This window comes from Poecilia latipinna, unplaced genomic scaffold (genome assembly GCF_001443285.1).
Source record: "Poecilia latipinna isolate Pla-1442-1.1 unplaced genomic scaffold, P_latipinna-1.0 Scaffold823, whole genome shotgun sequence".
Classification (NCBI taxonomy): Eukaryota; Metazoa; Chordata; class Actinopteri; order Cyprinodontiformes; family Poeciliidae; genus Poecilia; species Poecilia latipinna.
Genome location: NW_015113439.1, coordinates 179,936 through 202,817, shown reverse-complemented (window position 1 = coordinate 202,817; position 22,882 = coordinate 179,936). Strand labels below are relative to the sequence as shown.

The following is a 22,882-nucleotide window of genomic DNA, read 5'->3' as shown; positions in this document are numbered from 1 at the left end:
CTCAGAGACTGAAGACTGTCCGATGCAGTAGAGGAGCATGTTGGTGTCTCCGGCCAAACGTCACGAACAGCCCAACAACCTGAAGACAATCTGTTAGTGATGGACATCTCTCTGGTGGAGTGCAGAGAGGATCTGTCTCTTATCAACAGAAACAGAAACTGGATAAGAAATGATGGATCTGAATATCAGGTTGGTCTGTTATGTCATATCCAGTAATCTACCTGTTAAAAGAAATGTACTCTATCATATTACATGAACTGCATGCATTGATACAGGCTTTACTTTCTCCACCTTGTACTTTGAACAATTTCTTGAATATATTATTGAAGAAAAATGTATTAAGCATACTGCATTTTGTATTGCACAGCTGATATGTCAGACCGTTTGATAAGCAATATGTGAATGAAAGCGACATGTGAAACATGCACATTATTCCACTCTGTTATATGTTTTGTAATTATGGTGCACGTTTTGAAATAAATGCATTTGAGAAAATCATTGCCTCTTTATTAAATGTTTATTTTCCAAAGAATTTTTAAAAGTTCAACACAATAAAGTATCTATTTAATATTAATTACAAATAACTCTTAAGAAGTTAAAGAAGTACCCTGTGAGAGTTAATATTGAGATCTAACACTGAATTAGTGTTAGTAAGTGTTAAATGATTAACTCTAGCAGATTTGATAGTTGACACTTTATAAGAGTTAAGGTACCAACTCTCCAAAAAGAGTTAAATTAACACTTTCTGGTGTGGACCCATATAGACACTTTAAAAGTGTTGAAATCAAATCTGACAGAGTTAATTTGGGCATGCTCTGCTTTGACCTCTGACAAGAGCTACACAGAGCAGTTCCAATGAAATACAAAGGAGCCTTCAGTTCCCATGATCAGTTTCCAAAAGTCACGTTTCACTTGTCTATTGTAGTAGAAAAGCTAGTCCCCATTTATGATGATGAAGAAACAAAGAAAAAAGTTTTAAAATTAGCACCAATCAGTCAGTTTTCTCATCAGTTGATCAAATTTTTTTTCTTTCTCTGTATAAAATGCATCAGAACTCCAACTATTTTTGGTCCTTACACTTTTAAAGAGTTGAATACGATTCAGATCACTGTTTTGAAGTGCATCTAATCGGGATAATCCTCTGATGTAATTTGTATTTGTCCTTAGGGGACTAATATCGGAATAAGCAGAGATGATGACTTCAGAAATGCCGGAAACTTGCATTGTCCAGGAAAAGCCTGAGTTTTCAAGCCTGTTATAAAGTTTTTTTTAATCACTAATTGTCTTAAAATGATCTCATTAGAATAAACCGGTTTGTCGTTGACATATCAAACTTCATCAGAAGCAAAAAAGTCCTAAAAAAAACCAACTATATTTTGATTTTTTTTTTGCAGGTAGAATAAAAGCCATAAAGGTTTCAAAAGTCCTCTAGATTTTGTTTTAGTAGCCTACAAGTCCGGACTTATTTAGCGCACTTCAAGGGTCGAATCGGAGACCAACTTCAGCGTCGCATTTCCAACTTGCCTGCATTTGCTGCGTTGTCTGAAAATATCCCTTAATAAAAAGCCAGTACAACGTAGTGGCGAAGCTCGGTCCGCCTAAGTCATCCATGGTTTTCAGCTTGCTGACGCCCATCACGGTGTCGCTGCTGCTGGTGGATGTTTGTCGGCGGTGGACGTCCGCACTCAGCCCCGCCGCGCCTCTATACATCCCGTCATGTCGGTGGCGGCGGCTCAGCCGCAGACAGATGTTCACCAGAGGTTTCCTCAACATTTTTCAGCGCCAGGTTATCCGCGGTGGCAAGGAGCAAACCACCACTTCAGTGGTCTCAGTCCGCCGCCTGTGTGCGTGTTTCTCTCTCTCTCTCTCTCTCTCTCTCTCTCTCTGTGTGTGTGTGGGCTGAGGGAGCTGGAAATAATGGCTCCTTGTTTGTGCGTCTCCGAGTCATCACCGTGGACTTTGGGTTTTTTTCTCTGCTAGTTTACCAGTAGAGAGGTATTTGTAACATAGCAGCGGTAAACACGGAAGTATGCACCTGACACAGCAAAATGATTTATCTAAATCCAGTTTAGTAGAGATGCAACAGGTTCACAAAGAATAGGCTTTTTGTTTGTTTTTGTTCTCTTCCAGCTGTTGAATCCTATATATCTCGATGCAAATTATTAGGCACTTTAGAAAATGTATTCACACAATACAAAGTTTGGGCAAATTATACTGAACTCACAAACAACCAAAATTATTAAGGACGGGGTTAATTCACAGTAGCTACATTTTGGCCTCTAGAAGGCGCTGTTACAACGCATTGGTGTACATTTTCTAAATTATTACAAACTGGCTACATTATTTCGATACTTGACAATGAGGTGTTTTTCAAAATTTAATGTAACTTTTGAGTTTGTTATGTGTCTTTTTTTTCCTTTATCATTTACACAAATGTTTTAGAATTAAGCATTTATTTCCATTTAAATGTACGAAGGGAGTGCAAGACTACGTTTTTGTTTCTTTGCTAGACTGTTGTGAAAAACCGCTTGTGGGAATGGTTGTCACATCCTCTTCTGGTTTACTGTCATAAGTCATTGTTTGCGTGTGATAAACAGTGGGGTTCCATTAGTGCCAAAAATATGTTTCAGTATAAGAAGTGTATGTAGTATCTGGAGATCTTTTATAAATACATTGCTAGCTATTGCACATATCTTCATGCCACGCTAAAAAATATGTGCACCGCTTCACCTCTTAACTAAAGAAAAATTAGTAACATGTTTAAGTATCATAGACGAAAAATTTCCAAGATGCAAAGCATATAAAGTACACTCAGTGTTCTTCATCAGATGTTTACTCATAATTACTTGAATTCATGTTGACAAGATTAACCTGAGAAATATGTGCATGGACACAGTGTGAACTGTACTCCACACCGGTTTCCCTGTTCACAAACCAAACAAGGCAGTAGCTAGGAGACGACACTACAAGTCTCACACTCCGCCAGTGTTTTTGTTTTGGTTTTCGTTTGTGTACGTTCTCCAGGTTTTACTGTACCAGCTCGTTGTTTGTTGTTAAGTTTCTTTGTGCATTCTGTTCTTTGTTCATTAGGTTTAGTTTCCTCCTTGGTTTGTAGTTCCTTCTGAGCCTTAGTTTGGCTCCCTTAGAGTATTTAGTCTCCCTCCCTCAGTTACCCTGCTTTCTCCTACTCGATGCCCATTTTAAAGGTTAGGGATGGAGCTGTGGTGTGAGTTAAGCTTAAGGTTAAAAATATAGCAGTATTAGGTAAGATCAGGTTAAGAGTTGGTGTTAGGCTCAAATGGAGTGACTAAAATAAATGGATGTCATTTAAAAAATCTTAATGTTGCTAGAACCTCAAACGCATGAGAGCGCGTTGTTTCATGTGGCTCAGGTTCACTTTTTTGTGTGTAATAAGATTGTTATGATATAACAGCAGCCTGGTGCATAGTTGAGAAAGTTAAACTTCAACTTTGATACAGTTATTGAATAAATATTGAAGTGCAGTTCTTTAGATATTTATCTGATTCCTCAAAAAAGAAAAGAAAAATAAGCTGTTGGGATTAGTTCAAAATGTGCATAAATTTATTGCAAAATTAACCTTTCCATAGTCAAATCTTTTTACTGAGTGCCACAGAAGAGTTTTCTGTCATATCCTTATAAAGAAAATACTTCTTTTTAACACCATGCTGGTCTCCTTCTATAAAACAGTTAAACTTATATGATGCTACTAAAATATAGGGTCGCAGCGTGCAACTTGAAACCTCCACACGCTCAAACACGTGGAGGATTTCACAACAAATGCACCAGAACATTCCACACGTCTAGATTGTGTCAAAAAGTGCAACACAGGTCAGCAGCTCCCAGAGTTTTACTCCTGGAGCCACACCTCGTAATGCAAAAACATTTAAAACACTAGTGCCTCGACTTGCACGCCACTGATGAGTGTGTGCTACACGGCTGCCGGTTCCAACTTTCCTGTCATAGCAGTTATTCCACATGTTGTATAATATGAATGTAATGGGTGCTGGTTCTACTGTAAATATGGGCTGAAAACCTCCTCAGATTGCTAGGCTTTGACTACAGCTGCTGACATCCAACTAGAAATGTTTTTTCTAAACTTAGTGTATTAGCGAGGCAGATGTGTTGGAATGAGACCTCTGCAGAAAAGTCATAATTAATAATAAATTTGTTTCATTGTATTTGCATGAATGTTTAAACCACAAATGTTCACCTGTGCTTGTGATGAAAATTTTTTTTCCTGTGTTTACGCCCGTTTTTCCTTGGAATGGCTGCAGCAGCAGCAGGTGGAGATGATGCAAGCGCTGTTTTAATTTATGCCGCACAAAGACAAATAAAATCCCCAGTTGCTGAGGATTTATCTCATTTTTCCAGACTCAAATCCACAAAGTTTCTTTTTCCCTGCCATTTTTAAGTTTTTGAAAAGTTAAAAACAGAGTAAACGGTAAGCTGTGTTATCTATAGGTCCCATAAACGATGCAAGCACTGAAACCAGCTTCCGATTTTCTGTGGTATTTTTCCATTTCTCTGCATCTTTGTGGACTAAAGTAGGTCAGCTCTTTCAAAATATAAATCTTGTCAAATGAGAACAGATCTTAAGACTAAATGCAGATTTTTTTAAAGCAGTTCTTGAAGATCATCTCCTTAAATTGCTTCAAGATTCTAAATTGTTTCAAAAAAAGTAAAAAAAAAAAGTAAAATAAAAAAAAGTGTTTTCTGTTGCCAGAATTGGTTTGCATTCATTCAACAAGTCAAAAATCAAAATAACAAATGAGCAAAATAAGCATTTTATTTTTGCCCGTTAGAAAAAAAAGCTGAAAATCAAACTTTGCTGCATCTCGTTTTATCAAGATTGTTGATGTCAAAAAGCAGTAAATTTGAGGTAAAACCTTTTATTCATACCTACAACCCTCATGCAGATAATAAGTAATGTCTCGACAGTTATTATGAGCACAAATAGAAAATAATACACTTGAGAAACAATTAAAATCTTTAATATTGATAAAGATATTTATGCTACATATACATTTCACTTTTCCATTTCAAAACACATCTGCTTCAACCTCTCACTGCATTCGGATGGTTTCGTTGCCAAAGACTTCTCGGATTCCTGTTTGTCGAGACAATTCAGCCGTGACAAAGGATTTAAAAAAAAAAAAGAAGAAAAGGAAAAGAAAAGGCAGGAAGGACTTCCAAAGCAAATAACACACATTAAGCTCTTTAAGACTCACTCAGGTGAAGAATAAACCTCTGTCTCTGCAGGACAGCTTGAAACTTACACTTCCAATTTCTTGGGTAAGAAACTAAACATAAAATCAAGTCATTTCTGGTCAAAAAGAAGAAAAAAAAAAAAGATAAATAACTAGATTCAAGTATTGCAGGTTTAAAGTGACAAAGCCACTTAAGTCCACTGAGTGATAATGAAGTAACAATTAACTGGATTTAAACACTCTCAGCCCCAGAGCTTTAAGGCAGTAGCAAAGTATGACGTCTGAAGATTTTAAAAAAAATCCATTTTCTTTCTTAAACAGATATAGAGTCATGTAACAACTAGATGGTGTAAAGCATAAGGCACAACAGTGTTGGGCTGAAATGCAGAAGTCTAGCCGGTGGTTTTAAGATGACACCACATCGGCCTTCGTTTCACAATCGCTTCTCAAATTATGCCCCTTCTATTTCCTTGATCAGTTTAACCGTGGGGGTTAAGGCATCGAGTGAAATATATCCAAAAAAAAATTTAAAATAATAAAAATTGATTTCCAGCACCGAGTCACGGTGAAAAGAGGCGTCACATGAACTTTCACATGAGCAGAGCTAGAGATGAAATGTTATGTTTGTTGGCGGAGAAGCAGCGTGTCTAACAGAACGGTGGATATGTAAATAACGCCGTTGCACTTCACAGGAGACACCAAAACAGACAGGTTGGCCTTCAGCTTCAGTCGCTCTCACTGCCCGATTCACTCAGCTGCAGGTCGTTCTCTGGAGAGAGAAAACGAAAACACGCAGGTTTATTTTCCTGACAGAACTACCAGTCCCAGAATGCACTGCTCAGCTGCTTGACAGAATCTATCAGTGGAGTTTATAACCCAGCTACATTTTCTTATCTGAGGTTTAATTCGCACAACAATTTGTCAACAAGGTCGTAAACGTCACTCCACATCAGTAAATCTGGAGCAATCAATTCCAAACTTGAAATATAACTCTGCGCACGTTGCACAATTTTGATGTTTCATCATCGACGTCCACAGGTTAAAAAGTAGCGCTGTGTTCTGCAGGTTAAAGCACTGCTAACACTTAACCACAGTGTTCCTGGAAGCTCTGTGGCGCAGTTTGTTCTTAGACGGTGAAATGTTAGTCATTCTGATTCGCACATCACCCCCGCCCTGGGTTCACTGCCAACATAATGACAATAACACACATCTTTATATAACTGAAACTAGAAAATGAGTCAAAGATAACTCAGTTCCATTAAAATGGACCCATTCACATTGTTGCTTTTCTTCTGGCTGCATGACCACACACGGCCGTTCCCTGCAGCTGCTCACCTGACCAAACAAAAAGCAGCAGCTGGAAGTTTTAAGCTCCGTTAACATCCTGAGTAGATCAAAGGGGAAAAACTGGGAGATGCTTTTTAACCGACGAGGCAAACTGCAGCGCTGGTTGGAGGTTCTTTCCCCGTGAAGCAGATGGATGGGGAAAAACACAATGTTCTACTGCAGTTTGAATTCATGCAGGAAAATGCATTAAGTGAGATACTAAAGCACACGAGAGGTTAATGTGGCAAATGGAGAAAAGGTTTGTGGTGGAGCCCGACTGAAGCAGGGCTGAAACGATTAATCTGATTAATTTATTATTGAAATAATTCTCAACTAATTTAGTAATTGATTAACCATGAACTGGAGCATAAAGGCTCAAAAATGGCCATTTGGAGAAAGAACACAGTCAGAGCAGAAATAAAGCCAAAACTATATAGAAAAAAATATACATTTTGAACTTCTGATTAAAAAAACCCAAACAACTTTGTCTGCCTTTTTTTCTTTTTACCTAGAATCTTCCAACTAACTTTGCTATCCAACTTTTGATTGGTTAATCAAAAACAAGTTGCCCTAGACTGTACTGATGTCAAGTCGAGCAGAAAGCTCTGAGCTTTTCACATGTTGATGTTTTAAGAATTTTATTAGCTACATACATCCTTTCATACAAACAATCAAGTGTTTATATTATTGCATTTTAAGCATTAAAATTCTTATCGTCTTCTTTTAGAAAATTGGTTAACCATTTCTCTATTTAATATCATTTTAATAATGTAAGAAAATGGTTTAAGTGGTTAAAGAATTGCAGAATGTGGCAATTTTATCCAATTAATCGTCAGAATAAATCAATAACTAAAATAATTGTTAGTTGCAGCTCTGCCTCCCCTACTGCTATAGTCGATCGTTAAAAAATATTATGCAAAATTACCAGAAAAGTGTAAATTGTACAAAGGTGCTGCTGAAAATATTTGCAAGTGCCAGATCCTTACTTCCAGTGTGAAAAAATGTTTTATATGCTCCAGATTTACCTTGAAACACAATGATAATCCTTTATTTGTCCCTCGTTTAAAATTTACATTAAGTAGCAAACTGATAAATGGAGCCACCCAGTGGCATTCTAAAAGATAAATATAATAAAATCCAATCGTTGCACAACTGAACTGCACCTGATTGAAAACAACAACAAAAACACAAAGGAGACTCATTTCAGAAGTGGTCTGTGCGACTTACTGAGCGTGTTCATAATGAGGCCTCCTCCGCCCTCTTGGTGAAGACTTGTCACGTGATTGGTGCCGGTGCTGATCACAGGCATGCTCTGGTTGGTCGGGGCGAGAGGGAGAGGCGGCGGCGCAGGGTTACGCTCGTCTTCCGAGTCGCTGCTGCTGGAGCTGTCTTCGCTGCTCGAAGACGACGAGCTGTTGGAGTCCGAAGAGCTGTCGCTGCTGCTCATCTGATCCATGACGCGCGCTTCCGCCATCAGCTCTGCAGAAACACAGCGCAAGTTAAAGAGGGAGAGAAAATCCGGGAGACTTGGCAACATCCTCTTCTTCTTTTCGCTGAAAGTAGTTTGGCACGGTACCTCTTTCGATGTCATCCATTGGAGATGCTGAAGACGTTTTCTCCTTGGGAGGAGAGCTCTTGGAGCTGGTCGAGGTCTTATTGTTGCCGTTTCCCTTCATCTGCTGGCTCAGACGGCTCGTTTGCTGCTCCAGCCGAGAGTGAATTTTACTGCTGCCTTCAGCTCTGGAAAGCCATGTAAAGAAAGACAAAAATTGGTCTCTTTTTTTACATATTTTTAACCATTAATACCACAATTCTAAAAAGACTCTTCCCAGCAGAAAGGCTCTGGTTGTTAAACATACACCCAGCTATTTTAGCTCACCTTGTTTTCTTGACAGCTATGTTGCTGTTGAGTTTTTCGAGCCTGTACTCCCCTGTGTCATGGTTCACGATGAGGATGCACTCCTTCATGTACGGCCTCTTAGATCCCTTGAACACTGTGACTGGAGCACTTGAACCCTTAAATCGTCGGGAAGAGGGAAATAAATAAATAACAATAAAAATAAATAAATAAATAACTCAAATAAATTTTCAGCCAGTATTAAGGTCCTTACTATTTATCTTTAAGAACACATCAGAAAAAAATTGACTAAGTTATATTAAATCTCACAGTAAACTGAAATCCACTGAAAATAGTCAAACTCATTTTTGTATTTTCTAACCTCTAAATTCGGTAAAGTAATAGTGACTTGCTCTCCTTTGCCCACTTCGAGCTCTCCTTCGCATGTTGTATCAATAGAAGCTGGTTTGAAATCATCTGTGGAGGGAAATGAGAATATTTAGTTTCACAATTGTAACAGGAAGACATTAATAGAGACGGTTATTTTAAAATTTGCTTAAAATGAGCGCGACCAATATGGTGTACTTGAAAGCCTCGACCACAAGGTGGTGGTAGAGTACAGTCTGAGGTAGCGCTAACATTAGCTTCCACTTCGACAGCGTGAAACTGTAGTAGTTTTTAATAGCTAAAAGCTAAATGACACATAAGTCTGAAACGGTTGTCATTTTTCAAGAAGACAGGGGAAGCCGTTCGACTGCAATAAGTCACCAAGAAGGCTGTTCTAGCAACAGTACAAGCCAAGAACAAACTCCGGATGTGTAGCTTACAGGCTAACTAGCGTGCTGCTTGCTAGCTAAAGTAACAGGCAGACGTCACCTACTGAGTCCAAACGCCACTTACATCGGACCGTGTGGTAGGCACTTTTAGGGTGTTTCTCAAACGTCTCTCCTAGTTTCAAAACATGTTCCTGGTTGTCAAAGTTGGAATAAGCGGTCCCATTCATTCTGTGAGTTTCATTGGCAGTAAACTTTAGTTTCCTCTGGGCTTTTTAATCCGATAACCAGGTACGGCTAGAGGCACCGTTAAGTCCCGCCTCTTTTGATATCTACTTCATTATGATTGGTTAGAGCGTTTTTGTATGTTTTTGTCATTGGTTAAACACCTGTCATCTGAAATGTGACGTTTCAATTCAACCTTTCATGTTTTTGTGTCCAATCTTTATGTTAAGACAAGTGGTACAGGAAAACAAATTTGCCCGAATTTATAAATATTTTCAGAGTTATTAAATATACTATGGGGATGCCACATCATTTCAGCAAGATATAATGATGGTATTAAGAAAGTATTCCTTGATATGGTTATTTTTGCCTCAGAAAATGATCAAGTTTCAGTTTTTACCAAAAAACAAAAAACAAACGAGAGAAAAAAAAACTCTTTTAATATCTTTATATGTATTGCTACACAGTAGCTCCCCAGGTCTAGCCATGTATAGAAATTGAATTACCTTCTTTGTTACATTGTGAATAAATTGCAGTTAAGTATATTTTTGCTTTAGTTTCACAGACCACAAATCAGCTTGATTACTGTCAGACCTGGAGGGAGAAAAAATAATAAAAAAATAACCAAAACTCTGGGGGGGGGGGGGGGTGGCGGGGAAGTGGGAACACCAGTTTCAAAACTAAATGTATAGCATGACTTGACTGAACTGCTCAGGTTCACTGTGCATCTCCTGGAGGCCTTCAACTAAAGAGCCACTAGAGCTATAACCCACTGATTGCATTTTCAAGTGTTGCCGTCTTCGGGGGCTTAGAGCTTCATGAACCTTGAGGCAGTAAAGATAATGTATTTTCCTTACTTTAAAGTGTTAATGCATCCTAAGCCTTAAATCCTGCTTTGCCTGAAATTTGTTGAGGCCATATGCGTTGCTGCCTTCAAACATTAAAGGATCAGCATCCAGGGCAACTGAAATGTGAAGATTACATGAACAGATTATCGCCAACTGGTTCACCGTCCTGCTGTCTTCTTCCTGCTTGACACGACTCACCAAGGTGGGCGTAAGCGGAAGGTATTAGGTGGGAAGATAAGTAGTGATTCCAGCTGAAAAATGATTTTGAACACACGACATAAAACGCGTGTGTTCGAAGGAGTACAACCCGCATGTGGACTCAGGAGAGGAAGAAGATTAATTTTGACAGTCTTCGCGACTTTCATCCGTTTCTCCTTTTGTGATCAAAACCCTTTAAAGATTACGGAGCTTTGAAATTTGACCGGGGAGGTTAACAATAGGCCCGGAATCCTGTTTCACTGTGTCTGAATCCCATGTGAAAAGACGCCAGCGTGGGTCCGTTTCCATGGCTGGAGGTAAACACTGACTGTCCTCCAGTGATATCAGTTACTTCATGGGGTTGCCCCTGGACTGTGGGAGGAGAGGTTTATGGTCTCTGAGCAACTGTATCCTCGAGCCACAGCGGGGCAGTCCCCGGCTGTAACCTGGAGGCAGTGCTGAGTGAAATGATAACACCTGTCTGCAGGGGCTGGGGGAGTCTGTGACCTGTTATTAAAGCTCATTGTTGCAGCTGGTTTGCAGATGATGCTGCAAAATGGAGCAAACCCTGATTCCACATCATATTCTACAACATAAAAAAAGCATACTTTGATACAAGTTAACACTGGGTTCACACAATCCAAATAAGAAATTCAGACCTTGCAAAGAAAAAGAAAAAGTGTATAACACCCACTTATACTTGGATCATAATAGGCCACAATTTGTGGGTTTGAAGTACATATCCTTAAAAATAATTAAGCAGTCAGGATGAATAATGACACCACTTTCCTGCTTTTTGCATTCTTTTTCAGAAGACATGCACATTAAATCATTTCATGCAAGATTTATGGACTAATTCATATTCCAAAGATTTTCACATGTGCCTCCAGGCTAAGAAATTCAGCTGAAATCCAGTGTTTATAAAGGATTGCATGCCAAGTACATACTAGTTTTGTAAAAGTATTCATTCATGTCTTTCTTTTTTTTTTTTTTTTTGAGTTTGGTCCCGATCTCCAATTTAGAGCTCTGACATTGAAAATACTTATAACCTAAATATGTATTTCCAATATTAAGTAAATGGTAATAAGTGTTTTATCTCACTGTGGATACATTTTTGGCCCACGCTGCTTTGTAGACTTGTTTTAATTCAGCTGATTTTAAAGCTTAGAGATCCTAATTAAGATCCTGCCAAGATCTCTCAATAGAATTTAAGTCTCAACTTTGACTAGGCCTTGTAAAAACTTTGTTTTGTTATTTTAAACCATTCATTCATTTGCTTGCTGGGGGTTCTGAATTATTGTCCTGCTGCATAACCCAAATGTGTTTGAGGTTAAGCTCAGAAACTGTTTGACGGACGTTCTCCCTCGGTGTTTTCTGTGGAAATGCATGCTATGCACAGATGGAAAAATATAAAAAGAAAAGAAAATCTAGTCATACGTTGAAGATTACATTTACGTTTGCATTTCCCAGTTTATTTTCGTGTCTATTTGATTGGCAATGCTTGATTATATTTCTCACTTATGTCATTTAACTAACAGCGTGACTCAACTATATTTTTGCAAGATATAAATCTTTAAATTGGTCACTACGTGCATCCCCCAGAGAAGGTATCAGACTGCTGATCTGAGTGGAAAGGGGGATGAAGGAGAGGGGCACATGGGGCTGAGTGGCTGCTTCTTTCCCATCAGGACCAATCAGGAGCGGGGTTAGAGCCTTGTGTTACGGTTGTGCTGCATTCACTTACCAAAGTGTAAGTGTGCGTCTCACACAACCAAACTAAAACTGATCTATAATGTGGATTTCCGCTTCAAAGTTATTGATTTAACACTAGGTGGAATAATAGTTCACATCCGCTGTGCAGTTTTAAAAATGTCAAATACAAAAATTATTCTTTAGATTGTGTTTTTGTTTTCTTCTTTTCCATATCTCTTCATAAACTCTGTAGTATTTTTTATTGTACTTTAATGCTTCAATGAGTTCTAACTAAAATAAATCAAACTGCTACAATCCCTTCACGACCACTGACCTACGAGAGGGAAGTGAAGAAGAAATTCCATTCATTCAAGTTTTACGAGCAGTTCCTGAAGGCAGCACAGTTCCCAAGGAGAATCCCGCAAAGGAAGCAGGTCGCGCAGCCAGAATCCTCCGGTAAATATTTAGAAAACAGTGAAAGGTTTTCTTCTTCTACTACTTTTCTAACGCACAGCACACGAATGAGCGCATAGTGCGGGGCTTTTCTGCTCGTCCGGTTCCCGGTCGGCTTGCTCCGAGCCCGGTGTGAAGCTGAGTGAAGAGCCGCCGCGGAGACTCGGACTCGGGACTTGGACTCTGTGATGTGATGGAGCGGAAAGCGCTCTGAGTGAGTAGACTTCAGGGGGGCTCACCTGCCGTCTGTGTGCTCCTGTAGCGCAGAACACAACATCCGAAGCTGCACATCTCCCTGCTGCATGCTGAGAGACTGCATGGCTGCATTCATTGCTTCAGTCTCATAGTGTCTAATGTGGTTTTGATTGTGTTGACCCTGCAGTTTAAGGTGAACTGTTGGCTCTCGGTTATCTGCAGATGTCGTTGTTTTCTGCGACATTTAGGCGCCTGCGTTTATATTAATACGGTGATGTGAAAAAAATAGAAAACCCCATTCAAGATTATGTCCTTAAGAAGTCACATATTGATGTTTCAACAAAAATTGACCCAGTTTTACTCAATTTAATACACAAATATGATGTATGTTTTCAAGCAGAGGAAAAAGTCAGGACATTTTTTTTTGTCTTTGGTTGAAATAATTTCATAAAAACTTCTTGCATTTGGTTCTCTTGCAGACTTTTGGTTTGGATGAAAAATTTTATATTTAAAGCACAGGCAAGGAGAAAGGAATTGACTACTAAAATTATTCTGTAAACTCTAATTTTAAGAAGTAGAACATAAACTGGTATTTTGGTTACATTCATATTAAATGGATTGTTTGGGGAACCAGCATTAAAACATAGGCATTTTCCTAACATACATTTCGTTTCCTCCGATGAGTAAGTGGACTGAAACTAAAGACAGATTGTTTTTGTTGTAAATCTTTTTGAAAAAAATGCTAGTGCAAGAAAAGATTTAAAGATTTTTCAATATTCTCGGGCTTCCAATGAAACTATGTTTGGTTAATATTTATCATGGAACGACACATTTCTTGATATATGGCATATTTGAAAGCTATAGTAAATATTTGAAAGCTCAGAAATTAATCATATTCCCAGAAATGTATGCGTAAATGGAAATTTGAACGTGTATGTCAACGTTTTTGGTTTGGTTTATTAGATTTTCAATATATTCCAATGTAACGATGGTCTTAAAAACATCTTAAATTGGGTTATTTTGTTAGTTAAATCTGAACAAATCCAGTTCTAGGTTAATTTAACACAACATAGTTGGGCTTTGGCTTTAAGCTGAAAATTTGTTGGGTTTTAAACAAAAAAAAAAACAGATTAAACTGACTTAACTTGAGATTTAATTCAGTAGCAAAATACTAGCTCAAGATAAGACAATATTTTAAAATTAACTATTTTTATTTTAAATTTTATCCAGCATTAAAATAAATCAGATTAAAAAAGACTTCCTAATGTCAGTAAGTTTGGATATCCAAACTCAAAGTCTCTATAATTTTTGACGAGTTCTTTGGTCAAAGTGTGAATGGTAAACATGCTAGCATTAGCTTGTGCTAATTACTTGAATTTCTAAAGGCTAGTGTGATCCTACATGGACGTAACGTGAACTAAAGTCATAAACATAACCCTCCGACATTTATCATCAACATGCAGCATAATTTTACCATTTCACATTTTTTTATTTCGTCCTGAGGAAGAGGTTCAGTGATCTGCTTGTGTTATATTCAAAATGGCCGCCTGTGAAGATTAATGAGGCTCCTTCAACATGGAAGAACATGAAAAAGGTCAAACCTCATCTTTTTATGCAGACACATTTAAATTTCAAAGTTTGTATAATAATGTGAGTAAGACTGCACCTACACTTTCATTATCATCTGTCAGATATTCTCTAAAACATGACCAGTGTAAATGTGAAACGTACACTAGGCTCACTTTGAAGACGTACCTGTGCTTTCTATAACAGCAAAGCTATTGAAAGGTCTGGTAGAAAAATGTAGCATACGATCTGTGGGACTTTAAAACCTTCCAGCAATAGAAAAAATGACTCCATTTGTCTTCATTTTTCTTCATTTAAGTAAATGAAATGGAGCCATTTTTCATTCGTGCCTGTTTTCCTTTGGGGACCCCGTGGAGTCTCCCAGAGGCTCCCGGGACTCCGTCAGTACCGCAGCAGGCGGACTGGTTCTTCCAAGCCGTTCCTGGAAGTGCCTATGGGGCCGATGAGGATCCTGGCCCACTTCCATACTGGAATCAGATAATGTTAATGAATACGGGAAAATTGTGTTATTTCCAGCCACAGCAGCAGTTTGCTTGTTTTATAGGATTGGGAACTGATGCATAATGGGATTCCAGGCTTGAGGAGTATGAATATTTAATGGATTCAGACGTTTTTCAAGTCTTTATGCTAAGATGGTGATCATAGGACTGAAAAAAACAAAACAACCTGTATTATCTTTGGGTGCTTCCACAAAGGTGTCCCCCGGGATGTGAATTACTGTGCTTTGAAACTCTTTAAAGCTTTGCTTGCACAGCGTTCATCATCTGGAGGAAAAACACACACACACACACACACACACACACACACACACACACACATGCTCATTAATGTAAATCCGATTCTGGACAAATGGTTTTGGCTCGCCCACAAACACTTGTGGTATCTTTTCCTTCTTCTGCTGGACTCTAATTGAAGTAATGGAATCACAACCTTTTAATTTGTATCTGTTACTTTCAATAAATGCACTGGCTTTTTGGAGACACAGACGAGAAATGTCAACGCTTCATCGAACTCTCACCTAATTTTGTTAAATATTTTTAATTGTTTTGTAGAAATCAAGGTTTTTTTTGTACATTTGTCAAAAAAAAACAATATTTTGTCGACCATAATTGACTGTTTTAGAAGCAATAAAAAGGATGAAACATTCAAAGGGATGAATACATTTTATAGTCACTGCATCTGGAAGTGACAGGCTGTTTAACTCTGTTAGAGACCTCTCCTTGTCGAGTCTCATAAATTATCCTTCAGAGTGTTGCTTTGCTGCTCCCTATCTGATTTCTGCATGGACTCTCCCATCAGCACAGTGAGGTGATTAAAAGTCGAGCAGTGGACCTGCAGGCTCACACATTAGTGCAAAAGAACTGCCTCGTTTTACATGGCCCTTAAAATGCAAATAGACCTTTTCATCATCGTTAATGATAAAATTAACTTAGCTCTCTTAAAAAAACTAAGCTAACTTAAATAAATTAGATAGTTCCATTTAATGTAGGCTTTCTAGCTAGCTAGCTAACAGAGTTCCCCAGTTTTCTAACTAGCTAACAGAGTCCCTCGTTTCCTAGCTAGCTAATGTTGTCCTTGTTTTCTAACGAGCTAACAGAGTCCCTCGTTTCCTAGCTAGCTAATGTTGTCCTTGTTTTCTAACTAGCTAACAGAGTCCCCCTTGTTTTCTAACTAGCTAACAGAGTCCCCCTTGTCTTCTGACTAGCTAACAGAGTTCCTCATTTCCTACCTAGCTAATACAGTTACGCTAGCTTGAAAGCCTTGTTTTCTAGCCAGCTAATTTTAATGTTCATATAACGTTTGGTCTCCACAATGTGTATATGTCTAGGTCCTCACAGCATAATATATATCACACACACAAACACAGTGATGCAGGAGTCTGTTTCTCTACATTTAATGAGACAGCATCAGTCTGTCAGGCTGTGGCGGCAGAGAAGCGTGACAGGTACACTGAGGGCCCTGAGGCTGCTAATGCTAATGTGCACACTTGTGTCGGGCATCATAATGTACTGTTGTCGTTTCGGATCAGCGCGGCCGGACCGAGTATAGGCGGGTAATTACCCTGCATTAACTTATTGGCTGACATCAGGGGCTTTTTTTTCAGTCCACTGCCTTCCAATTATTTTGGTCGAGTCATTACGGCTGTGGTCATTAAAGTGTTTGTGCTGTTGTGAACTGTTTTTTTTTTTTTTGTCACAGTAGGCAAATTAGTGGAAATTTAATTTTCACAAATTAAACAAATTGCATGTTCAACATACTGTTGCATTTACAACTTATTGCCGTGTAACTTCCAGCCCTCTACTCCCTTTTTCATCCATTCATCTGTCCTTACATTTTTTTTAACTTAAATGATTTTTTTAGTGCACTAAGATTTTTGTTTCTCACTCCTTTTGTCTAATCAACCTTCTAGCAATTTCAGTAACCAATGGTCTAATTTGATTTAATGACTTCCTGCCAACCTGACTGATTTTTTTTTGTGATTAGCAATGACCAGAAACTTAGACTAAAAAACAGTCGAATTCCTCAACTGCATAAACTTAACAAAACATCATGTTCTCTTTTGCACATTTTGCTTTTAGACCTAGTAAAATAAGAACTACCTTTATCAAATAATCTGTGGTACATTTCTTCTTTGACAGTAAATATTGTTTTATGTATATATGTTGGGTAAAAACAAAAACTGCAAAAATAATCAAAAACAAGGAAAACCTGGTGCACGTGGTTCAGCTCCACATGCACGCTCCATGCAGGCTGTGATTTGAAACCAGGACCCTCATACTGCAAAGAAGCAATGCCACCAACTGTGCCATTGTGCAGAAAAGTAAAAAAAAAAGCTGTCAAAATTAAAGAAATCTCCAGAGCTTATTTTTAGAAACATGCAACAAAATCTGTAATTTGAGATGATTCCACTGCAAGTAAATATCACTTGTTTCAAGACTTTATACACCTTTATTAGAGGCTGTTTACCAATCAAGTGATGTGATGTTTTGTAGATTAAATATGTTTTTCAGTTGAAATTATTAGTTTCAGTAAGATCAAGTGGGAATAAACATGGAAAGTCACTTCACGTGTCTTTTTTGTTTTTGCCACATTGTGACATCTTGCTAGTGGGGATGTCAGTCAGTCAAGTGCTTAGAGAAGTTTAGAAAATATATTTTTTCTAGGTGCAATCTGCAGTTTTTGTTTTGGCCGTAAATAAAATGTTCACTCATATTACCTTGAGTGACAGTTTGTCTGGAGTCTTAGCAGTACGACGCCCAGTGAAGGCTGGACCAGACTCCAAAGCACAAGAAAGAGGAGATAAAGAACGGATGATTCATCCACATCATGCAGCCCTGTCATACTGTACCCCTAGCTTAGCGCTACCAAGCATTATCTTGGCTGGAGCAAATTACATCTCAGACTTCTCAGAAAAAAGAAAAAAAAATAGAAGCAGCTTTTTACAGAACTCAGCATCATGATGGATTGTAACTAAAAAAAAACAGGACTCGTCTTTGTTGCTGATGTAATTTGAAAGGCACTCAGCCTTGATGGGAGGAACGCTCCTGGATCCACAGGACGAAGGTTGCACCTGCTTAAAGCACTAAGAAAAGAAATGTTCAAGTTTGCCCTGAATCAAGGTTCAAAGAATTCTGGTATTCGAGGCTAATAATGCTGATAATGATGGCACTCGAGGCAGCCGAGCTAATCTCGTCCCCTGAGAAACTCCTTTGTTCTTTTGTCCGGCCCTCAGGACGAAGTGCAACGCATCCCCCCGCCTGCGTCCTGCTGGAACGTCGCTGACAGCCGCATGCGCTGCCACGTGAAGGCTGTGTAACCGAGAGCGCGTGAGTATCTGTTTGCCGCACATCGTCCGCCTTCCACCAATAAACAACAAAACAGACTGTGGTTGGATGAATCTGGACTCCAAGCAGACAACCGCTAATTACCAACTGAGCAATTAAGAAGCAGGCATCTGCAGCTCACAACGAACTGCATATGAGAGATGCTGAAGGAGTCCTGTTGCTTGGTTTGAATCGTTTAACTGTGGCTTATTGCACTTCTGATTTGTCGAACTTGAATTTTTCCACGTTTTGACGCGTTATAGTGGACAAATGGCCATTTTACTGGGATTTTATGTGATAGGCCAACAGAAAATAGTACATGTTGTGAAATTGAAGGAAAACGATGCGTGGCATCCTGACATGTTTTTAAAATGAAAATCTGGAGAGTGTGACATGTATTGATTTTCAGCCCCTCGAGGTGAAACCACCTTTTTGCTGAAATTACAGCTGCCACTCTTTGAACAGGCTGGTAACTGTAATATATATCTCTCTCTCTCTCTTTTAGCTCTTACCACAGACTCGCTATTGGATGTATGTCTGAACTTTGACTGGGCCAATCTAACACTTCATCCAATCCCATCCATTTCAGTTCTGCCTGAATGTTTAATCAACTTGGATCAGTTTTTATGTTCCAAACAAAAAGTTAATTGTACAACATTAGCTTCTGTTTGTGATGACCAATGAAAAAGTTCAAGATAACAACCAGTGCAAGACACTGTACTGAACTGTGACTCAAAGTAAGTTGGGTAGCTCAGTTTTTTGGGTGTCTTTGTAGTAAAAATATAGAGGCAGACTGAAAAGATTGAGGGACATTTGATAAGACTGTTGTAAACAGCGTGTCTGCGAGTCTCAACAAACTAATTGTTACCACCAGACTCCCAACCTTGGGGCTGTTGTGTTATAATGTGTCAGATTTTATGCTCGAGTCCTGCTATTTCAACTCACTTTGTACTTCTTACTTACCTTTTTACAAAAAAAAAATACAAAGAAACACCTTTTTTTAAGATAATACGATGATCCTCAATATATTCAATATAAGACTTATAGTTTTAAAGTTTTAAGCGACACCAGGCTTGTTTTCTGTCCAGAGGAGCTTTAGTTTCAGTTTTCAGACGATAGAAGAGATTCTTCTTCCTGAGCTTTTCAGTGAGGATGTGCTTCGTGGCGGCCGATCCACGTGTGAAAACGACGTCTCCTTCTCCCCCCGCCAGCCTTTTGCTTGTTCCCGTCGTGAGCCAAATGAACGCTGACAGCATCATCCAAAAAAACAACATTGTGTAAGGAAGGAGAACTTACTTACTGGTTTAGTTTGTGCTGAAAAAATCCCCCCCAAAAAACTTGTCTGGCATGCAGCGTGAGGCTTTAGCCCATTTTTAAGTGAAAGTCAGTCAGTTGTCACTTATATAATGCGACTTATTGCATAATCAGAGCAGTATGTTGTAATGTCTGAAATTGTGTCATGCTGTGCTTCGCAGAAACATTAAACCTTTAAATCTTTACACATCTGGTTGCATTTCAAGCACTTAAGTGGGATTTTGTGTGAATTATCTTCTTTTCTTTACAAAATAAGAATTGAAAATGTCTGGTATTAACCCCTCTTTACCCTGCTACCCCTAAATAAGACTGCCTTCAGACATCACCAGTTTAATAAAATCGAGTGCAAAACGTTCAATCCATGCATCCGTTTTGATCTACTTCATAACGAACCAATACTCTGCTATATTACATAAAATCCCAATGAGAGACATTGAAAATTAGTTAATAAAGTTATAAAACGTAAAACGTTTTTTCTATTGCGTCTCAAAAGAAGCATCTTTCAAATTCTACTTCTTGCTATTTTGACTTATTACACACCCCGTTTTATTTTTTAGGATGTTTTTAATGCTTTAAATGAGAAACCCTCGTCAAATATTCCAATATTCAGGCGCCAGTGGGTCTGTTTTTGCTCCTCTGTGCTTTGTGAGTGGTCTAATCTTCAGCAGGGCCTTTAGCCCATAATGAAATCATGTGGATTAGCCGGCGTAATCCAACCAGGTTTATTGTTCATTGTTGCACACATTAGCATGCAGATAAAAAATAACAAAAAGAAAACTGTTGCTACAGCAACATGTTAAAAGGTGTGGCTTGAAATAGTGTTTAGGATTTAAAGCATCTATTAATATTTTCATTTGGTCTCTTCATGTCACTGAGGCTTTTGGCAGCATGAGATTTAGTCAAAGTGTCACTGTGTTCAAATCGAAATTAAAAATTAATCTGTGTAAAAATGCAAAACTTTTTGATATTAACCTGGTTTGACATCAAAAAGTGATTGAAGGCAAATGTCTCAACTACTAAAAGTAGTAAAAATATTACATTTAAAATCAGTGTCCAGCAAAATACTCCGGTTTGTCAAGAGGGTATTCTAGAAAGATAATTATTTAAAATTAATATTGGATATTGATATCAGCCCAAATTGTCATATTGTTGAATCATTTTTTAAAACAGTCACTGTAAAGAAAAAAGAAACGTCGGTAAAATAACGGCAGCTGCGGTAAAACTCAGCTTCTGGTATTTTTTTACTGTAAATTAGAGATTTTTTTTTTTTTTTACAGTGTAGCCTGGTTTCCAGTTACTTCAGCAACAAACACGAGATGGAAACGGGTCACAAAGAGGCAGAAATGAACAATTTGGAAGAATATAATATGCCTTATCTTACCAGGAGCAAACAACATTCCCCAAAAATGATCTATGAGCAGACAGATAAACAAAGTTTCCACTAGAAACCTTAAGATGATGGCTGCACATTAGCAGGGGACGCGGTAGCGACTGAATGAGCGAACGCTCAAAAGAAAGTTATGAGTAAGTCACAAAATGCATTTCTCCACTCTGATAAAGTAGGCACTCCATCATCTGGATGCCTGTTTTCCTGGAGCGACCAGCAGTGAAGGAAAAAGGAGTGGAATACAACGTTCCTAAGTGGCGAACATGCACAAAAACCACATGAAAAATATGTCAAAGAAACGTAATGATAGATTTGCACTGGTTTAAAGAGGATCTTCACCACTTGTTTCAGCCTTTTCAATGATGTTAAAATCCATCTCTGTGGATGGGCCTGTGTTCCTGAGGGAAAGTTTTTTATTTTATTTTTTTTCTTCATTTGTTTTATCCTGCTGTAATAGTTGTGCAGTGATTGAAGAGGACGTCTCTCAATGTTTCACTAACTGAAACAATTTTCTGTTTTCTGCTCCTCAGAAATGGAGGATTTTATTTTTTTTAGGATGATCCTTTTCTTAAGCCCACTGGCTGACAGTACACAGAAACAGGTGGGGGAGGGTCACTGCTAACTCTGTTCTACACACACAAAAAACACCCCACTGTGTACTCTGGAGGTTTAAAATAATTTTTTCCTTTTAAACCGTGGCCGTGTTCTCTGTCCGTTTCGCACATCGCCACAGAGGAACGTCTTTTCCGCCTGAAAAACGCGTGTTCCTCCTCCTGACGCCGCCGTTGCTTCCTGCATGCCAAACACTCAGACTTTATCAACCGTGCTTGTTGGTGGGCTCCTCATTGTTCTGGCAGACGAAACGAAGGTTGTTCCCTCAGCGAGCGGCGGCATCCTGTCACTTCTTTAAGGCGTAACCTTGCTGACAGTCTGCAGCAGGATGAAAGCTCCCTCAGTGTGAGCGCTCTCCAGACAGGAGTCCCGGCTGTGCTCACCTCTCTCCATCTCTCTTAATCATACTGTATATATTTTTTCCTGTATCCCTTTCACTTGTTTTTATTAATCAAAGTCCCTGTCTTTTATTCCTCTTTCAGAGTTTTTATTTGGTATTCCTTTTTCTAGTGAAACTGGATCAAATCGCTTTTTCTATTTCCGTTTCACCCGACCTGACCTCAGCTTCAGATACAGCTTGTTGATCTTTTTTTTTTTTTAAATCACTATTGCGACAATAGAGATTCCTCTCCAGATGCTTCCTGGTGGTGAGCGCTAAAGTCGTTACTGTCTGTTTGGTGAAATGCAAAGACAAAAATAGCATTCTGAGAGGATTTTTTTTTTTTACCCCCACAGCCGGTTTTCCCCTCTGATCCATTGTTCTCCGAGACTCGACTCACACACACAGCGAAGGCCGAAAGCATGTTTCTGGCAACCTAAATATTCCCTCTGAGGAAATTGCATGAATGCTGAGGTCTGGATGCAGAATGCTAATAAGACTCTGCTGCTTGTGTACAGCCTGTCATTTTTCTCTACGTGTTTCTGTGCAGTTAAACTGCATCTGTTTACCCAGAACTGAACAATTTATCAGGATTCAGGTCAGAGTGCATTTTTTCTTCTTTTCTTTTTTTTTTTTTTTAACAGTAACGATTATTCTGAAAGCGGCGGGATCGACTTGCGTGTGTTCGCCGGAGAGCTTGGGTTCTTGATCAGCAGGCTCCCAAAGGAAGCTGTCTGGATCAAGAGGCTCAGGAGTCTGAGCAGCCTGCCTGTGTTTCTGCTTTGCCTTAAGCAACCGGGTGCAAAATATGGATTAAATCACCATCATGCTCATCATTCCTCCATTCCCTTTGTTTCTATTGTTTGTACCTTTCACCAGGTCCTTACATTAAAAATCTATCTATCTATCTATCTATCTATCTATCTATCTATCCTCATTTTCAGGCTGCACCTGTTTTCTGCTACCTCTGAAATCTGGCTGCAGATTGATGCGCTGCGTCTAAA

At 38.8% G+C, this 22,882-nt stretch overlaps 3 protein-coding genes across 6 annotated transcripts in view; 1 reads left to right on the top strand and 2 right to left on the bottom strand.

Moving 5' to 3' along the window:
- cyp27a3 (cytochrome P450 family 27 subfamily A member 3) overlaps positions 1-1,908 on the bottom strand; it is a 23,016-nt gene extending 21,108 nt beyond the window's left edge. The window contains exon 1 of the mRNA XM_015047388.1: positions 1,525-1,908. Within this exon, the coding sequence (XP_014902874.1) occupies positions 1,525-1,773 (249 nt within the window). The 5' untranslated portion in view covers positions 1,774-1,908. The remainder of the gene's footprint in view (positions 1-1,524) is intronic.
- A 3,079-nt stretch (positions 1,909-4,987) lies between these two features.
- Positions 4,988-9,491, bottom strand: eaf2 (ELL associated factor 2). The gene is made up of 6 exons (XM_015047390.1): positions 9,292-9,491; positions 8,774-8,868; positions 8,434-8,570; positions 8,131-8,294; positions 7,782-8,033; positions 4,988-5,997 (listed from the first exon to the last, which is right to left on the bottom strand). The coding sequence occupies exons 1-6, from the start codon at positions 9,392-9,394 to the stop codon at positions 5,954-5,956; spliced, it is 795 nt and encodes a 264-aa protein (XP_014902876.1). The 5' UTR covers positions 9,395-9,491; the 3' UTR covers positions 4,988-5,953.
- Positions 9,492-12,519: 3,028 nt separating this feature from the next.
- Positions 12,520-22,882, top strand: part of arhgef49 (Rho guanine nucleotide exchange factor 49) — a 65,941-nt gene continuing 55,578 nt past the window's right edge. For 2 of the 4 annotated variants that reach the window (XM_015047384.1, XM_015047379.1), the window contains exons 1-2: positions 12,520-12,794; positions 18,096-18,189. The gene's annotated coding sequence lies outside the window, so the exon portion shown is untranslated. The remainder of the gene's footprint in view (positions 12,795-18,095; positions 18,190-22,882) is intronic. The other 2 variants (XM_015047381.1, XM_015047382.1) reach the window with 2 other exon arrangements.

Excerpts from the sequence above, each read along its gene's own strand:
- eaf2 (XM_015047390.1), bottom strand. The coding sequence starts at position 9,394 with ATGAATGGGACCGCTTATTCCAACTTTGACAACCAGGAACATGTTTTG. Across the intron at positions 8,869-9,291 it reads TGCCTACCACACGGTCCGAT|ATGATTTCAAACCAGCTTCT; the intron begins GTAAGTGGCGTT and ends TTCCCTCCACAG. Across the intron at positions 8,034-8,130 it reads AATGGATGACATCGAAAGAG|AGCTGATGGCGGAAGCGCGC; the intron begins GTACCGTGCCAA and ends GTGTTTCTGCAG.